Source organism: Terrapene carolina, unplaced genomic scaffold (assembly GCF_002925995.2).
Source record: "Terrapene carolina triunguis isolate 2854851 unplaced genomic scaffold, T_m_triunguis-2.0 Scaffold193, whole genome shotgun sequence".
Classification (NCBI taxonomy): Eukaryota; Metazoa; Chordata; order Testudines; family Emydidae; genus Terrapene; species Terrapene triunguis.
The window spans coordinates 346,134-364,791 of record NW_020664544.1 but is presented as its reverse complement, the minus strand read 5'-3'; the positions used below and the strand labels follow the sequence as shown (position 1 = coordinate 364,791).

The window sequence follows — 18,658 nt, the reverse complement described above, 5'->3', positions numbered from 1 at the left end:
CCCCGGGAGAGGGGGACGGGGCAGAGCGGGGGGCAGGAGCCGGGGACCCCTCTGGAGGAGGAAGGGGGCGGGTGAGAGGGAGTCGCTGTGGCGATGCGAGGCTGGACGTTTGCCGTGACACGAGGCTGAAGTTGGATCCTGGATCTCAGCTCCTTATTCAGAGGCCAACGTTATTTTCAAGTACCGGGGGGCGGGGGGGGGGTAGCCGTGTTAGTCTGTATCCACAAACACAACGGGGAGTCCAGTGGCACCTTACAGACTAACAGGTTTATTTGGCAAAAAGAACAGGAGTACTTGTGGCATCTTAGAGACTAACACATGTATTTGAGCACAAGCTTTCATGGGCTAAAACCCACTTCATTGGCTGCATGCAGTGGAAAATACAGTAGGAAGATCTATATACACAGAGGACATGAAAAAAATGGGTGTTGCCATACTAACTATAACGAGAGTTAGAGTTATATTTGGGCAACCCACTTCTTCAGATGCCTGGAGTGAAAATTACAGATACAGGCATAAATATATATTGGCACATGAAGAGAAGGGAGTTACCTTACAAGTGGAGAACCAGTGTTGAAGGCCAGTTCAGTCAGGGTGGATGTGGTCCACTCCCAATAATTGATGAGGGAAAATTATTTTTGTAGTGAGCCAGCCACTCCCAGTCCCTATTCAAGCCCAAATTGATGGTGTTAGGTTTGCAAATGAATTGTAACTCTGCAGTTTTTCTTTGAAGTCTGTTTCTGAAGGTTTTTTGTTGTTGTTGAAGAATGGCTACTTTTAAATCTGTTGTTGAATGTCCAGGGAGATTGAAGTGTTCTCCTACTGGCTTTTGTATGTTACCATTCCTGATGTCTGATTTGTGTCCATTTATCCTTTTACGTAGAGACTGTCCGGTTTGGCCAGTGTACATGGTAGAGGGGCATTGCTGGCACATGATGGCATATCTCATTAGTAGATGTGCAGGTGAATGAGCCCCTGATGGTGTCGCTGGTGTGGTTGGGTCCTATGATGGTGTCGCTAGAGTAGATATGGGGACAGAGGAGGCAACGGGGTTTGTTTTCAAGAATCTCAATGTAAGCTTTACATTTTTAGAAATTTCATCAGACTAACAGGAGTGACTGTGGTAAAAAAGTAAATGTGTAATTATGTAAATATTTATTAATTATATAATCAAATAAGGAATTGGGAACAAGAAACCAGCTTCAGCCTCATTGCCCTGACACTTCCATTATTCATCGTTTGTATTGTGGTAGTATCTTTGAGCTCCAGTAGTTGTGTAGGCGCTGAACAAATAGAGACAAAAAGACAGTCCCCGCCCCCAAAGAGTTGACCCTGTGAGTTAGAAAATGAGCTCTCATCTCATCCTGAGACACAATCCCTTCAGGTCTGGGTTCCTGAAAATGGACTTAAGGCAGTGTAGAGAGAGAAACTTGCACTGCTGCAGACCATGCATTCCATGTTCTGTGGCTATATGAGCCAGCCCCTTTCCTCAGAGTGAAATGCACTTGATCTGACTTCAAATTATTTTTGTTTGTTTCACTCTTGATCACCTTTTCTTTGCAGCTGAGTTTGTGATAAATCTCGCTGAGAAAAACACCACATTTGACACATTCAAGGCTGCCCTTTCAAAGAATGGCGCCGAGTTCACAGTAAGTGAGATTTGAACACAGAGATCATCTTTTATTTAAAAGAGAGTTGCAAGGATTAAGTATTTGTGTTTATTAATGTGCAATTATTTTCACTTAATAGTTCATGTATGCTGGCTTCCAAACACTTCTGTCTAATTAAGCTTTATTTAACTTTGCTTGATGCAGTCTATGAACCGCTATGCAATTTTGAAGACTCATCTGGGCTCTTTGGTGTCTTATTACTATGCATGTGTAGTGCAAGAAAAACAACTTGTCATGAAAACAAACTTTTTATGGTCCTCACACACCAGGTAGATAAGTACCTTAGAAACAGGTCAAAATGATTGTCCTAGTTAGAGCCAGTGACTGGTGTGGAGAGTCACTTAAATGGAATTTTCATAATATTGTAAAGCCAAGTCACTTTTTGTCTTGGTTCTCTACTCCAAGCAACTGAACTTCTATGGTGTACGTGTGATTTTTTGTGACTATGGCCCTATACTTCTACATCTTTAGAAGTTGGGATTGAGCTTTTTGTTCCCTTCCAACAAACCTTCCCTTGTGCTAATGTGCAAAAATATTGCAATCACTTAAAAAAATCTTCTGTGCTTTATCGAATTTTTCAGGATTCCCTCGTTAGTAATTTGTTACGTCTCATACAGACAATGCGGCCTCCAGCAAAGCCATCTACAGGCAAAGGTAAGTACAGTCTCACTGCTCCAACAGCTCAATAGAGAACAGTCCTAACCCTTTCAGCGTTTCTTGGACATTGTGGGTATGACAGAAGAAATCGCTATTCTTATATCTTATATACTATCATTCCAGTGGAGTTCTCTGTATTACTTGAGTCGCTGGTGCAAAGCTTTTGGGCTACTCGAAGAGAGCTTTATTCAGTGCAGAATTCAGAATATTGCATATTTCACTATCTCACTTAATCAGAATTTCCTTTGTGAGGGGAAATGTAGTTATTTTTAATTCAACTTTTAAAAACTGCAGTAAAATTTACATTCAGAGCTGAAATGAATACTCAGTTTCAGAAATGATGGTAGAAAACTATTCTAGCCATGTGATAAAGGTGCACTTCTAATTTTTTTTCTTTTTTTACCCTTTTTTTATTCTAAAACCAGAGGTAGTTGTCAAACCCAAAACAGAAAAGGAAAAGCTGAAGGACCTGTTCCCAGCCCTTTGCAGGCCAGACAATCCCACCATCAGGGTAAGGATGCAATTTCACACATTAACAATCTGTGAATGGAAACATGATGCTTGTTTTCTGTTTTCTCACTCTTGGTTTGCAGTTGCTACATTAACATGACCATCTATATTGTGCTTCTAATGCACAAAATGTGATGGGGCATGAGAAATGAAAACACAGAATAGAGTGGGAAGTAAGTAGTTGGTTTGGGATTGCTGGAGGTCAGTTGCAGGGGATTATTGTTAATATAGCTCTCTCAGGGCAAACATTGCTTTGCAGAACACCCAACAACACAAGGATCCTACCCTGACAAATTCACAGTCTAACTCAGACAACATAATAAGCAGATAATGTTTCAGGTGCAAAACTGCATGGTGACACTGAGACCATTGTAGGACACTTTGTTTAAGGAGTGGTTTTGAAGGAGCATGTTTGGCACCTAGGATTGAAAGACCCTTATACACCTAGTGTAAGGGGTTGCATGATAGAAGGTACAAAGTGCAGGAAAATTGAAGATGGTAGATAGGAAAGAGGATCCAGAAGAGTGCAGAAAGTGAGAGGCATGGAGGAGGCAGAGGAAGAGGTGGAACTGTGCAGAGGTTTGAAGATGAGGTGGATGAAATACATTATTAGCATATACCTTTAATCAGATTGGGAACTGTAATAAGCATCTACTTATGGAGAAGTTAATTTGTGTCAGGACTTTAGGATTAAAATCTAGGCTACCGAAGTTGCCTACTAGTAACATGCATATTAAGGTTTCAGTAACAATTTTAAAAAGTTAGTCTCCAAATTCTTACATCGAGGCAGAACTGGTAGAGCCATGTGGCAGAGAAGGGTTTGGCTTTGAGACTCCTGGTTTAATCATCCCCATATCTTTGCTTCTTTACATTGCATTTTCTCTGTGATCTTTTCTACTACTTCCTTTCTTTCTGGAAATAGAAATGAGGGTGATTGTCCCATTGCACAGATTAATGCTCTGTGCTGGTGATAGGATTTTAATCACCTGCTTACAGAGGTATTATCTGTGTCTACAGACTATGCTGGATGAAGATGATGTGAAAGTGGCCGTTGATGCTCTTAAAGAACTTGAAGCTTTAATGCCTAGTGCAGGTGGGCAGGAAAAACAAAGGAATACTGACCACCGGTAAGTTTCCAGTGCATCTCTGGGCCAGGGCTAGCCAGTAAGTTTTCTGTCTGCATGACCTGCTCTTGTATGAAAGTTGAACACAGATTGTTAATGTTTTCCAGGGCAAAAAAAAAGAGGAGGAGTCGCAGTCACAGCAGAGACAGGGACAGGAAACGGAGACACCGATCCCGTTCCAGGTCACGTTCTAGGACTTGGGATAAGAACAAGGGGAAATCCAGATACCGCTCAAGGAGCAGGAGTCTGAGTCCCAGCAGGGACCGTAAGGATCGAGAGAAATACGCAGAGAAGAGTAATGACAGATGGAGGGACAAGCATGTGGATCGGCCCCCACCTGAAGAGCCTTCGATTGGAGAAATTTACAACGGCAAAGTCACAAGTATAATGCAGTTTGGGTGCTTTGTGCAGCTGGAAGGACTAAGGTACCCATCTGACCTTCACAATGAGCCATTACCACTTCTTGTACCATCACCCTTCCTTTGTGTATTATAAACATTTGCTTCAGTTTCTGATATTAATATGACTTTAAAAAAAAAAAAGTATGATGCCTTATTAGACTCAGGCAAGTATGCCAGTGATACACACTGCATTTCATGACCACAGTGAATTTTCTGTTTCAAAAAAGTAAAGCTGACAGTAAAGAATGTTCCTCTTTCCAGGGACAGTTTATAAACCCGCTAAAACCTCTGAGCACTAAAACATGTAAAGACATTTAAATGCTAAAATGATATGTGAAGGGCTATTTCCCAGAGTAATATACAGTATCTCATGCTCTTTTCTCCACGTGTGACCCACAGGAAACGCTGGGAAGGCTTGGTTCATATTTCTGAACTTCGCAGAGAGGGACGTGTTGCCAATGTTGCCGATGTTGTGAGCAAAGGTCAAAGAGTAAAGGTCAAAGTGCTATCCTTTACTGGGTCCAAAACCAGCCTGAGCATGAAGGTATGGAAGAATTTTATAGATGTGTGTTGAACACAGATCAAATGATGGTGTAGAGAGAGTGTTTACAGTTTTAGTTTACAGCAATATGTGAAATACCAAGTTGAATCCCTTCAAAATACATATTTTAATACTTAAAGCTGGTAAGTTATAGTTCTGTATTTATGCCACCCATTGGTTCCTACTCCCTGTTTTCTCCACATGTTCTTTTCAGATGCCTTGCATATAAAGATTCTAAACATTCAAAAGTGTTTGTACCACTCATTGAACCAAACAAAGTGGTAACTTTGAAGTCTTTAGTCAGGTGCCCAGCCAAACTCCAAGCTGTCACTTATGCCCATCCTCCATTCACTGTATGAGAAAGAGGCATTTTATTTTAAATTACAGGCCACAATGTGCTTCTGACCACAGACTGCTTAATCACTTCTGAGATGTTAATTTAAAAAACAAACAATAGTGAAATGTCTTCACATATATGGGCTGTGTTTGGCTGTGGCCCCTCTGGGAAACTGAGAGATCCTTGCCTTTACATGCTTGGTAGAGGAAGGAGGTCCAGGCCAGGTATCTAAGGAAAAGGTGGGACAGTGATTAATAAATCTGTCAATCATATTTGATCTAGGATGTTGATCAAGAGACTGGGGAAGACTTGAACCCAAACCGACGCAGAAACCTGGTTGGAGAGACCAATGAAGAGACCTCTATGAGGAACCCAGACAGACCCAGTCACCTCTCCCTGGTGAATGCCCCTGAAGTGGAGGATGATAGCCTTGAACGGAAGCGTCTCACCCGGATTTCAGACCCAGAGAAATGGGAAATCAAACAGGTGTAAAGCATTACCATCTCATACTGGGATGTCTGGGGCAATGTCATTCAGTATGATTGTAGGGGAGCTTCACAGACTACCATCCACCTTCCCATTTTTGTTAATAGACCATGGTTTCTTGGGTACATCCTCCTCACTGTTATAAGCTCTCTGAAATCTGGGTTTCCCAAGCTCTGACCTCATAAGGCTTTGAGTAATCTTTGGCTAATAATGTGATCCAGTTAAGTATAAGACAGGTGTCCCTCTCTGCCAGTCCCAGGGATCCATAATGGAATGTGGAGCCTTTCACTCCTATATCCCTGATTCATAAATCTGGCTAGTGCTGTTAATAACTGAAACATCTTTGTTAGAAGTGTCACTTGTCATTCCAGCATCTTCCACAAGCACTAAAATCCAGGAAAGACAAGGTGTCAGAGATTAAAAAGCCATACTAATCCATCTCTGCTGATGCTGGGTTGTTCCCTGCAGCACATCTACTAATGTTGTGTCCAGAGAAGTTTTAAAGTCGCAATTGAATTCTTCCGGGAGACGTCTACAACCCAATACATCACCCTGTTGGGATGTATTAGCTGATAATTCATTGTAAATGTCCCTTTCTTAATTTCATCCTATTTCTCCTATTTATACTCTGGTGTACCACACTAATAGACACTAGTTCCCTCAGACAATCCCAGCGCCACAGTGTCCTGGGAGAACTTACACTTCCTGTCTCTTTGCAAAGTGAACCTTCCTTCCATCCCAGAGAGCTGTAGAATCTTAAATGGGCCAGTCTACCCTTGAATGATGTTCACATGTGGGAACTAATCCTTCCCTCTCCATTCCCTTCCCAGATGATTGCTGCTAACGTGCTCTCCAAAGAAGAGTTTCCTGACTTTGATGAGGAGACTGGAATCCTCCCCAAAGTTGATGACGAAGAAGGTAATATTGTCTGGTAGTTTCACTGTGGGTATAATAGATTGCTTGTGTTTCTGTGTATGTGATCTATGCAAAAAGGAGCTTCTGATGCAAGCGAGTGTAAGGAGTTTCATAGTTAGCAATAGCTCTAAACACCTGGAGCTGGCAGATGTGCTGGTTCCCTTTGGTTAATGAAGTGCTGGTGGCCTTTGGCCAGGAGCTGTCTCCTTGCCTGTGAATATGTAATTATACAGTAAACAGGATGCACAGAAAACACTTCAGCAATGTAGCTTCCTTTTCCTGCTGCGGAAGTTTGTTGAAAAAAGCTGCATGTCTCCTTGTTAAACCTGAATTATTTGTGGGTTTTAGATGAGGACCTTGAGATTGAGCTGGTTGAGGAAGAGCCACCGTTCCTGCGAGGGCATACGAAGCAAAGCATGGATATGAGTCCCATTAAAATAGTGAAGGTAAGAGATTTCAGACTAATGATTGAAAACTTGTGCGCTGGTTTTATGTAAATACTCAGGAATTAGCAATAATGAGTGGAATCTTGGTATCCATAGCCCAGAAAATCAGGAGCGCTGGGTTGGAGATCTTTTTCTTTTATTATACATAGTTGGGTTTTCATTTCATTGGTAACAGTGAGATGAGATCATGGAATAGAAATGCTAGGTTAACATGCAGTCTACATTCCACAGAAAAAGAGTTAGAACCAAGTGGTGTTCTTCTGCCCCACTCATCCTCTTGTTTTTGATGAGGTGGGGATAGCCAGGAAACTATCCTTCCCACCTCATTACCAGTAATCTCATCCTTGATTGGACTACGAAAGGAGTCTCCTATTTTACAGTCACAGCCACTGGCATCCTGGAAATCTAGCCATCAAAAATATTTCTGCACTTGTGAAAGAATAAAGTTTTAAAAGCCTTTGAAGTTGCTGTGGGAAAGAGATTGCCTTCAAGCTCAAGGACAGGTGGGCTGGGCTGTAATAAAGGTGTACAGAGGAGAGGGGTAGTAAAGTCTCCAGGACTGGACAGTGCTTGTAATTGTATGTTGTTTTTGTTCCTCAGAATCCTGATGGCTCCTTGTCCCAGGCCGCAATGATGCAAAGTGCTTTAGCCAAAGAAAGGCGAGAACTCAAACAAGCTCAAAGGGAAGCAGAGATGGACTCTATCCCCATGGGACTTAATACACACTGGGTGGATCCTCTTCCTGATGGTGGGTTCTGACTTGTCTCTGTTTAAGTATCTGTTGTGCCATTCATTGTGGGAGCTGAACCATTCCAGGAGAATATCTTGGTGTCTATGTATGTGGCCACTTCACTTAAGTCTTTTTTCATCTTGAGCCTAGCTTTTATGTTTAGTCTTTTAGTCAAAGTGTGATGGGAGAGTGGACTGAGTGTATTACCAAGTGTTTCACAGATGGGACTATGGCAAAAATTGTAGTAGGTCCAAAATCACAATCAATATGCCAGAACAGCTCACTCGAGTTCTAAACAGGCAGATTGTAGTGTTATCTGTAAAATGCCTTTTTACTGTGTCTAGTTCATTACTACATTTGTGCCATGTGAACTGAAATGCGATAACTAAATTCTCACTTCTTTTTTTTTTTTTTCCTTAGTGGATGGGAGACAAATAGCTGCCAACATGCGGGGTATTGGGATGATGCCCAATGATATCCCAGAGTGGAAGAAACATGCATTCGGTGGCAACAAAGCTTCCTATGGTAAAAAAACCCAACTTTCCATCATTGAGCAGAGGGAGAGTCTCCCAATCTTCAGACTAAAGGAGCAGCTGATTCAGGTAAGACCCATGCAGGAGCCGCCTGCTCCTTGGAGTGGGAAGGGTTAATAGGAATGTTACTGGGTCTGTTTATTGACAAGTTAGTAGCCACTTGAGAGTTTTTAGAATTAAATGGTATTTTAAAATCATAATTTTTCTCTATACATCTTTGTAAAACTGCAGGTACTTCTTAAAGCAGTAGGGCCAAAATTGGAGCTAAGATCCCAAATGACACAAGTCTTTATGGCAGGGTGAGTCAGCTGAGTGGTTAAAGAGTTTACTGGCTTGCTGGTTAGCAAGACGTAGGCTAGAACACTTTGTCTGAGCCAGCATGTGTGAGGGCACTCGGGGGCTACATCTAGACTTAGATTGACTGTATTTAAAAAAAAAAAATCCTAACAAGCACTTTCTAACGTGTCCTCTTTCAGGCAGTTCATGACAATCAGATCCTGATTGTTATCGGCGAGACAGGCTCTGGGAAAACGACCCAGATCACCCAGTACCTGGCTGAGGCAGGTTACACATCGAGAGGAAAGATTGGCTGCACCCAGCCTCGCAGAGTGGCTGCAATGTCTGTTGCCAAGAGAGTGTCTGAGGAGTTTGGTTGCTGTTTGGGACAGGAGGTAAAGTTCTGTGTTGGAGGAGGCAGCTGCATAAACACGATGAAAAGCAGGGAAAAATCAGTAATGGGATAACTAACCTATGCTCTATGGCAAGTTTGAATTGAGGGGCTGGCAGAATAACTCAACCTGGGATTATCATTGCCAACAATTTTGTTCCATCAATTCAGTCAGTTTAGTGTAAGGGGCAGAGACATCATTACTCATTCAAACCCATTGTTCTGCTTCCATCTCTTGTTTCGTAGGTTGGGTACACGATTCGATTTGAAGACTGCACCAGCCCTGAGACCGTCATCAAGTACATGACGGATGGTATGTTACTGCGGGAGTGCCTGATTGACCCGGACCTGACCCAGTACGCCATCATCATGCTGGATGAGGCCCACGAGAGGACCATTCACACTGATGTGCTCTTTGGGCTTCTGAAAAAGGTAATGTTATGTTTGGCCCCTGGGCTCTCCACAGATTATATCAGAAGGGAACCCAGGAGGAAGGCAGCCATGTCTGCCTTTTAAGACCCTCATGTCTTAAAACGGTCAGTTGTGAGAACTGAGCTGTGGTTGAAGGTGACTGTACCTTTACAAGAGGAGCTCACCTGGTCTTAGCTCTGACTGTAAATGAAATGGAGTTTTGGCAACAGATGAAGCTCATTTAATTCAGAACATTTCTGGGGGTGAATAAGCAGCTGTCTCAGAATAAGGAAATAGTCTCACTTAACCCAGTCTGCCTCTCCCCAAAGGTCTCTGTGCTGGGAGTTCCCTTAACTAGGAAAAAAGGGAAGTGTATTGTAAATATGGCCTTAGCTTTAAATTGCATGAGATTCTGGGCTTTTGCCTCTCTGAGAAGGACAGTGTATCCTCCTTTGCATTTAGATGATTCTGCGAATCTGCCAAAGCCCCTGAGGTGATTGAAGCCCCTTGTTACCTGGAATAATGTAACTGGGTGAAGGGGCTTGTTGAAGCCCTTATTTGTTGCCCTTGTCACTATTAACATGGGAATGTTCTCTCCTGCTACAGACAGTGCAGAAACGTCAGGATATGAAGCTCATTGTAACTTCGGCGACATTAGATGCTGTGAAATTCTCCCAGTATTTCTATGAAGCTCCAATCTTCACGATTCCCGGCAGAACATACCCTGTGGAAATTCTGTACACGAAAGAACCAGAGACCGATTATCTGGATGCCAGTCTGATCACAGTGATGCAGATCCATTTGACGGAGCCACCAGGTAAGTGCGATTAAAATTTGGCGGTGGCAGGGTCCTGTGTCATGGGGTCATATGGCTTTATAAGGAGCACATCTAAAGGGGAGATCTTTCTACATGGAAGAGAAGAGGGGAAGAAGGAAGCAAAGGGAGTGGTTAGGCAGGAGTTGTGTGGAGCAGGATTAATTCTGTGGACATGTTCTCTTTTGTAGGTGACATCCTAGTGTTCCTGACGGGTCAGGAAGAGATTGATACAGCTTGTGAGATCCTCTATGAGAGAATGAAATCTCTAGGACCCGACGTGCCAGAGTTAATTATCCTCCCCGTGTATTCAGCTTTACCTAGCGAGATGCAAACCAGGATCTTTGACCCAGCCCCACCAGGCAGCAGGAAGGTAATCCCAGGCAAAGGGTGGCTTCCCCCTCTGATGAAACACTTAATAGTGGGACTTGTTACACTGTTCATTCCATTCAGAATCTTATGTGCCATGGGTTGGGGAGGAGAGTAATTATAGACTGTGCTCTGTAGCTTTGAAACAGCAGCTCTTATGTGGCTTAACTCAGAGAACTTTTCTTGGCCAATTCTCCATTCATTTTTTGGCATTTAAGTAGTCTTCTGTTTGATTTTAACCCAAACCCTTTTGTGCAGAATTGCTTTATAAATAACATTGATGCAGCAGAAAGATTCTCTAGAGATGTTACCTTTCAAGGGCATTGTTGTCCTCTGCAAGTCTGAGTTTCTGAAAGGTCTGTATAGAAGCAGCTCCCGGAGGATGGCAGTAATTCTCTTGAAGCACATTCTGTGGTGGTTTCTTGTCTCATAAGGGCTATGTTGCAGAGCCAGGCAAAATAATACTTTTTATGGTTCATGTAAAATTCTTTGAGCAGAAATTGGTAACCTTTTCCTCGTTTTTATCAATGAGTTCCACTGTGTTCACATCACATACTGCCCTAAAGCTTAAAACAGGTTTAAAATCTGGCCATTTGTGGGGGTGAAAGGTGAAATCTGCTCACACATGGTGGCAGGAGAATAATCAGTAATTTTAAATCATAGCAGTTGTGTCAGCAACAGTCTGATTATAACATATTGAATTGTTTGTATAAACAGAGCAACACTAGTTTAGCTTAGTTCTGTTTCTATCTGGTTGGCAAGCAGAGAAAGTATCTGAATCAGACTGTACTCTTGCTTACAGGTTGTCATTGCTACCAACATTGCCGAGACCTCCCTGACTATTGATGGAATCTATTATGTGGTGGATCCTGGGTTTGTGAAGCAGAAAGTGTATAACTCCAAGACTGGAATTGATCAGCTGGTGGTTACACCAATTTCCCAGGTACACAGCATATGTTAGATAATGTATCAGTAATAAATCTGTGGCTTAGAGGAATTTTTATGGAAACAAGGGGGGGAAATAAATACCACTTCCCCACACACAGTGCCTTGCATCACACTCCGACTATGCTTAGCACATCATATCCCTCCCTGCATTGTGTTGGGAGCCCCTGTAATAATGCTAACAGAACTGCAAACAACTAACCCTTCATTCCTCTCTCACTTAGTCTCTTGATTGAATCCATGTCCTGGATAATGCTTACCTGCCTCTGAGATGTAGTATTCCCTCTGAAATCCTATAGGCGCAGGCAAAGCAGCGAGCAGGAAGAGCTGGAAGAACGGGGCCAGGAAAGTGTTACAGACTCTACACGGAGCGTGCTTACCGAGACGAAATGCTAACCACCAACGTGCCTGAAATCCAGAGAACAAACTTGGCCAGCACAGTGCTCTCCCTTAAGGTAGGAATCCGTATCTCATTGTTTTGCTGAAATACAGGCCGATGTGATTGTAATTTCCACCCTTGTACTACATGCAAATGGATAGGAAGGAACACTGTGCCATTGGCAGAACTATAGCTCACTTTCCAGTTCTTTCTCCCGGGGGTTGTAACTTAGACTCAGACTTAGCTTTACAGATATCAGTCCCACAAAAGCCATTCTTTACACACAACCTGAAAGCCATATTTCATTATTGCAAGTTCTAGAAATGCAAAGCCCCAGGAGTCTTAGCGGAATCATACATTTCCATGCCCTGCTATAAAAAACAAACAAAATCTTTTATAAAATACGTGTACATTTCTCAGGCCATCATCTCACAACATGGCGGGGACTTCTCTTTTGTGGTGGTGGTAGTTGAGTCTTTCAAATATACGTATCCCCAGATACTCTGGGGATCTATAGAAGACCATACCCATGTGAGAGTTATCGATGTTAGAGATGGCACGGAACTATTAGGTCACCACACGCATCTCCCTGGGGCTAGTGCAGGATTGTTCACTATTGTACCTTTACTAGAACTTTTTCTTGTTTTGGTCTTTGTCCCAAGGGATGGAATAACGTGCCCACTGGGATTTGTGGTTACACTGGAGATAAGGCATGAACCCTGGGCACAAGAGCTCATCAGTGCTGCTTAGACCTTGGTTTTGGCTTTTGGCTCATGTTTTGTTGCTCCTGGAGTTGTCTCTACTTATGGAGCCTGGTTTCCTGTTTCTTTCCTGGTGTTTCTTACCCTCAGATTTTCACTCTATTTCAGGCTATGGGGATCAATGACTTGCTCTCCTTTGATTTTATGGATGCTCCCCCGATGGAAACGCTAATCACCGCCATGGAACAGCTCTACACCTTGGGAGCCCTGGACGATGAGGGGCTGCTCACTCGACTTGGGCGCAGAGTAGGTTAAATATCGTGCCTCTGAACACTGGTTGTATTGTGTTCTCAGGCTGCCTGGGTGCAGCTATCCATAGGGTTACCTGGCACTGTCAGTGCTTTCTCTCTGTGCTCTTGTGCGTTGTTAGTGGGTCCAAAGCCACTTCCCCACTAGCAATTGGCCTTTGCAGACAAGTAGTAAATAATAATGTATTTTCTGCTTCCCAATGGAGCAGTGCCATTTTCTCTAATAAGTGAGTTCCATTTTACAAGTGTCTTAAAATCTCCTGTAAGTGTTGGGCTGCTCTGATCATGTAGATGGCAAAGGTCATCTGCTCTGTGCCGAGTAAAGCTCCCCTAGGTAGTGGGCAGTGCCATGGTAGGGAAACACTCAATGGCATTGTCTTCTCTCCCATTAAGGTTTAGTTAGAGTCTCCAAGTGAAACAAATCTGGCCTATTTTCTGATCTTGTGAGACCTCTTGAAGCCTTGCTTCGGCACCACTGAAAATATGTCATTGTCCTTTATTCCTGCAGATGGCAGAGTTCCCCTTGGAGCCCATGTTATGTAAGATGTTGATCATGTCTGTACATTTGGGATGCAGTGAAGAAATGTTAACTATAGTCTCTATGCTGTCTGTACAGAATGTGTTCTACAGACCAAAGGTAAGGAATTCAGGCCTATGTGCTGTAGTGCCCAGCCCTGGCTGCATGGTGGGAAGGAGGAATCCGGTGGTGTTTATTGAATGCATCTGGTGTAATGGTATGTGCGTACTCCCCCAGACAAGATCGTAATTAAAGGGTTCATTGGCTCACATATTGCACCAGCTAATTCACCTCTTTGTTCCATGCCCCCAAGCGGTGGATGTTTGCTGCCACTTTGCCCTTGGGGAAGTGAAAGTCGGAGGCTTTGCTTTTTTCTTTGCTTCCCAACAGTAAATGAAACACAACATTAGAACCTGACATCTCCTGCTTTGGAATTCGGAGCCATTCGTGTCGGGTGACTGGAGGAACCCCGTTCCTCTCCCCGAGAAACAGAAATGGTTTCAGGATGAAGTTACACATTATAAGCCCCTCCTGCGCTGACCCTCTTCCTGCACCTCTGGGCTGCAGGCTCTGGTGGTGACATGACTGCTTCATATCAGACTCCTTTTGGATCTGTTATTTCTTCATTATAATGTCCTATTGCTGTCTAGTCCAGTGACCTCAGTGTTTGATCGATATCCCAAGGCTACATCCATGGAATTGAGAAATATGGACGTCTCTGCAGTCTATTGATTAGGCCTGGTCTACACTGAAAAGTTATATTGGCATAGCTACATCAGTCAGGGGTGTGAAAAAACCACACCCCCGACTGACATAGTTATGCCAACAAAACCTCCAGAGAAAACGCAGCTGTGTTGACAGAGAGGGCTTCTGTCAACGTAGCTAATATCATTCAGGGAAGTGGTTTTCCAAAACTTACAGAAAAACTCTTTCTGTTTGTGTAGGGGGGCTGTGCCAGCATAGCTATGCTGACACGATTATGTCATATCGTCTCCATAGTGTAGACATACACTCAGTCATTGAAGGTCAGATTTCTAAGCAACAAAAATCTGACTAGTTCTGTGCATGCAACACAGAGCCAGCCGACAGCGTAAGTGAGCCTGTGTCCTGTAGTATCATTTCAAGAATAGTTGGGGTGAGGAAAGAGAAGCGTTCCTCAGGAAAGACACAGTGTTGCGGGTTCTCTGCTGTAGCCCTCCCCTCTTGTGAGAGAGGAGAGGAGGAGTCTGCAGCAGGTCTGTGTTTCCAGGTAGCAGCTGTGCTAGTCTTTTTCAAGTTTAACATTCTGTGTCATAATGGTAATGCCTTAATCATAGGGGTCCAGTTCAGCCCAGGTGTGGGTGAGGGGCCTCCCATTGACCTGGCAGGGCTGAGTCTGATCTGCAGTGCTTTGTATTTAATCCTTTACAAAAAAGCTAGTATGCTCTGTATGCAGCACAGCCTTGCACTGGTTAAATACGGGGCTGTCCATTTCAGTAGCACATAAGAACATGCAGTATGTGGGCCTAAAGAAGAACCAGTGCCCCGTTGCCAGGGTTACATGATACTGTCTCTAAAACACACGTGATGGAAATGTGTTTTGTGTGTTAGGATAAACAAGCACTTGCTGACCAGAAGAAAGCCAAGTTCCACCAGACAGAAGGGGACCACCTCACCCTGCTGGCTGTCTACAATTCCTGGAAGAATAATAAGTTCTCGAATCCCTGGTGCTATGAGAATTTTATCCAGGCCCGGTCCTTGCGCAGGGCACAGGACATCCGTAAACAAATGCTGGGCATTATGGACAGGTGAGCAAATCCAGCAGAGGGCAGGAACCGGTTCTGCTTTTCTTTAGCATTCTCGTCCTTTAGCAGCAGCTGATTGGTGCTTGCTGTTTGGGTGTTATGGTGTCTGTGCCTTGAACACCAAACATGGGGATCCTCTAAATTCTTTCTTTTTGACTCTCTTCTGGCAGACACAAGCTGGATGTGGTGTCATGCGGGAAGGCGACGGTGCGAGTCCAGAAGGCCATCTGCAGCGGTTTCTTCCGAAATGCAGCAAAGAAGGACCCCCAGGAGGGCTACCGGACTCTCATTGACCAGCAGGTGGTCTATATTCACCCATCCAGTGCCCTCTTCAACAGGCAGCCAGAATGGTAGGAAAACAGGGACTCTTAATTCTAAGTTTAATTCTCAATTCTACAGCTAGAAAGTCCTCAGCATGGGCTATACATAAAATACAGATCAAAATCTGTGAATGCTCTGATACTTCAGTGATGGGCATGGAACAAGAATAGAGAGCAAAGATACAGACTGTGATCTGTTCTCAGCTCCTGAGCAGACGTGTACAGGACATATGAGTTGCTACAACTACTGCAAAGCAAGACTGTCTGGAGTCCTGCCTCCAGCTGTCCTGTTGTGCCTCTCCTCCACGTATGGAGTTCAATGCAGCAGCATAAGTCAGCGAGAGGGGGATCCTGACATGAAACCAAGCAGCTCCATGCTGCAGAATGTGGGAGGTGGATGAGAGAGGCTTTCTGCTGGGGGTGGCTCTTTTGGGGTCTGGTGAGCCTGGAGGTGATGTTGAAGGGGGAAGGAGAGATAGAGAACTGGACCAAGGGGGACAGGTCTCGAGCACCCCTCACATGAGATGAGGTCTTCAGCTCCAAAGATCTTGTCATTGTTAAGAACCATTAATTTCCCCTTCTGCAAGCATTAATATTGCTGCCTTCTCTCTCTGCAGGGTGGTGTATCACGAGCTGGTGCTGACCACCAAGGAGTATATGCGCGAAGTGACCACCATTGACCCGCGCTGGCTGGTGGAATTTGCACCAGCCTTCTTCAAAGTCTCTGATCCAACCAAACTGAGCAAACAGAAGAAGCAGCAGCGGCTTGAGCCCCTGTACAATCGCTATGAGGAGCCCAATGCCTGGAGGATCTCTCGTGCATTCAGGAGACGATGAGCCTGGCTCTGGCATGGGTTGCTTTTGGCGAAGTGTTCCTGGCGGCTGAGATTCTGCACTGTTTTAAAATCCCCTTTTCGGGACACATGCAGTTGAACCCAAATCCAGTTGCAGCTGAAATCCAGACTAATTCAGGCTTTAGTTTATTTCCTATTCACTTTGTAAATATCTTCATTAGGGGCCAAAAGAACTGGACAATATCACTGATTCATGTCCTCTGCCCTTCAACTGCTACAGTTAGCAGGTCACTTCTCATGTCCAGGCTCACTCAGGTGTGTTGTATCACTTCCTCCTACTTCCAACCGTTTGAAAATCTGAAGGCTTAGAAATCTGGGCACTAATCAACAAAACCAACAAATGAGGCAAGGATCTAAAAACCAGTTGTTTGTCAACTTGATCGTCTCCCATCTGACTGGATCTTCAGATGCTAGAATGGCCTGCGTTTCTAGCCATTCTGAAGAGGGATTGATTTCGGCTGACACTTCTGTCTCTGCTCTTGGACAATGACCAGTTTTCTTTGGCAGACTTCACCACTTGTGCTCAACCTCCTTTAACTTTTCCATTTTCTTACTTGCTGTAACTATTTGTCTCTTACTTGAAATCAAAAACTCCTGTAGCCAGCTGTGGAGAGAGATTTAGTATCTGTGATTTGGAATAAGGTGGAAGAGATCCCCTGAAACCCAACCCGAGTGTCTGTTACACTTGGACAATGGCACAGGTCAGACTGGTGGTCTTATCTTTCATCAGCATCTCCTGTGCACTGAAAACTAGAATATCACATGTTAATTAACCACATCCAATCTGCAGCGCAGCTCAGTCTGTGAACTTAAATGGTTACAGATGTCCCAGAGAGAGATTTTCTACACAATGTGTCATGTGTTTTGTTTCCTCTGACAACATTAGGTGACATCAGAACTGCTCTATTTTATACAATATTTTCTTAGGGCTAAAAGTGGATTTCAGCAAAGACCTGCGTAGAACAGTTGTTATGAAAATGTAATTCCAGAATGACTTGCCAGTGTGTGTGTTGTCATGTTGAAGCTGTACATAAACTTGCTTTATTTTCTTTCTGTTATGGTAATGCCCGTGCTCAGACCTGCCTTTTCAAAGCTAGAAATAGCTACCTGGCTCCAGAGCTAGAGAGACCCCAACTTTGTAACTTTTCGCAAACTGGTGTATTTACGAAGTGACTCTTGAAAAGTGCACAGAAGAGCTGACTGGTTTGATTTGCACCTGACTCTGTGAGCTACAAGACAACACAGTGATTGCTCACTGAAAATTGGCTAGATTTGAAATCTGCATCTGTCTGTAAAGAGGGCAGTGAGAGGGATGGCGTAAATATTGTTTTTAATATGTTGTACAAATGCCCTAAGTTCCTCAGAAGCCTTCACAAAGAAAAGTATTGTTAAAATAAACTTCTGAAACAGGAAACTGTTTCAGCATCAAATATGCACAGGGGTTTGTCCTTTGGTGGTAACAGAATGGCTTCCAATCTGGTAAAACCTCTTCGTGCTGCTGTAACTGTTACCCTGATTCCGCTGAAACTTTTGTGTTTGAACCACATTTTTTAAAAGCCGATGGAAGATTTGGGATATACTCACTGAGGGCTCAGGTCAGACAGCAGTGGGGCTCAGGGCGGCTTCAAGACAAGGTCTCTTCATTCCAAATTCTTTTTATTTCTCTTCCTGTCTGGAACAGCATTTTCTGTTCCCTTGGCTGGCTTGGAAGCTCGGTCCTTCTTTGGTAGGGGAATCAAAAGACAGAATTTTGTTTTCTCTTTTGGAAGTCAGCAGTCGTGCTCTTTACTGGGAGTAGCTTTGCTCTTGCTGTAATTGGTGAGTAATATGCTCCTCCTCATTTGCAGTATTTTCCATGTGAACTGTTGGGCTCCAAGGCAGCGTGCACATGCCTTCCAGAACTGAACTATGAAATAGGCATGTTGGTTTACACACAACCCTTTGCAATAGGCTTTATAGACCTGTCCTGCTTGGAACAACTCAGAGCATCAAGTTCTCAGATGTATCCACTGGCAGATGCTAGAAAGTGGTTACCTCAGTCACTGTACCCATGGAATTGGAGTCAGAAGGAAGCACAGTCACTGCAAAGGTTTCTAGCCTAACATTAAGCAACTGTTCATTGATATCTGTAGATTCTAAGGCTAGAAAGGATCATTATAAGCACCTAGTTTGTCCTCAAGTATAACACAGGCCCTAGAATTTCACTCAATGATTCCTCTAGGAGACTCATCTGCGGTTA

The 18,658-nt window shown here is 43.7% G+C and overlaps 1 protein-coding gene across 1 annotated transcript in view; it reads left to right on the top strand.

Moving 5' to 3' along the window:
- The window catches only part of DHX8 (DEAH-box helicase 8), an 18,014-nt gene extending 181 nt beyond the window's left edge, over positions 1–17,833 (top strand). Inside the window, exons 2-23 of the mRNA XM_026654745.1 lie at positions 1,564–1,649; positions 2,252–2,324; positions 2,753–2,838; positions 3,855–3,964; positions 4,069–4,386; positions 4,762–4,906; positions 5,523–5,726; positions 6,557–6,644; positions 6,990–7,087; positions 7,688–7,835; positions 8,238–8,419; positions 8,827–9,021; positions 9,264–9,449; positions 10,035–10,245; positions 10,434–10,615; positions 11,414–11,554; positions 11,856–12,011; positions 12,805–12,942; positions 13,453–13,581; positions 15,052–15,248; positions 15,416–15,595; positions 16,183–17,833. Of these exons, the coding sequence (XP_026510530.1) occupies positions 1,564–1,649; positions 2,252–2,324; positions 2,753–2,838; positions 3,855–3,964; positions 4,069–4,386; positions 4,762–4,906; positions 5,523–5,726; positions 6,557–6,644; positions 6,990–7,087; positions 7,688–7,835; positions 8,238–8,419; positions 8,827–9,021; positions 9,264–9,449; positions 10,035–10,245; positions 10,434–10,615; positions 11,414–11,554; positions 11,856–12,011; positions 12,805–12,942; positions 13,453–13,581; positions 15,052–15,248; positions 15,416–15,595; positions 16,183–16,402 (3,473 nt within the window). The 3' untranslated portion in view covers positions 16,403–17,833. The remainder of the gene's footprint in view (positions 1–1,563; positions 1,650–2,251; positions 2,325–2,752; positions 2,839–3,854; positions 3,965–4,068; positions 4,387–4,761; positions 4,907–5,522; positions 5,727–6,556; positions 6,645–6,989; positions 7,088–7,687; positions 7,836–8,237; positions 8,420–8,826; positions 9,022–9,263; positions 9,450–10,034; positions 10,246–10,433; positions 10,616–11,413; positions 11,555–11,855; positions 12,012–12,804; positions 12,943–13,452; positions 13,582–15,051; positions 15,249–15,415; positions 15,596–16,182) is intronic.
- Positions 17,834–18,658: the final 825 nt, after the last annotated feature.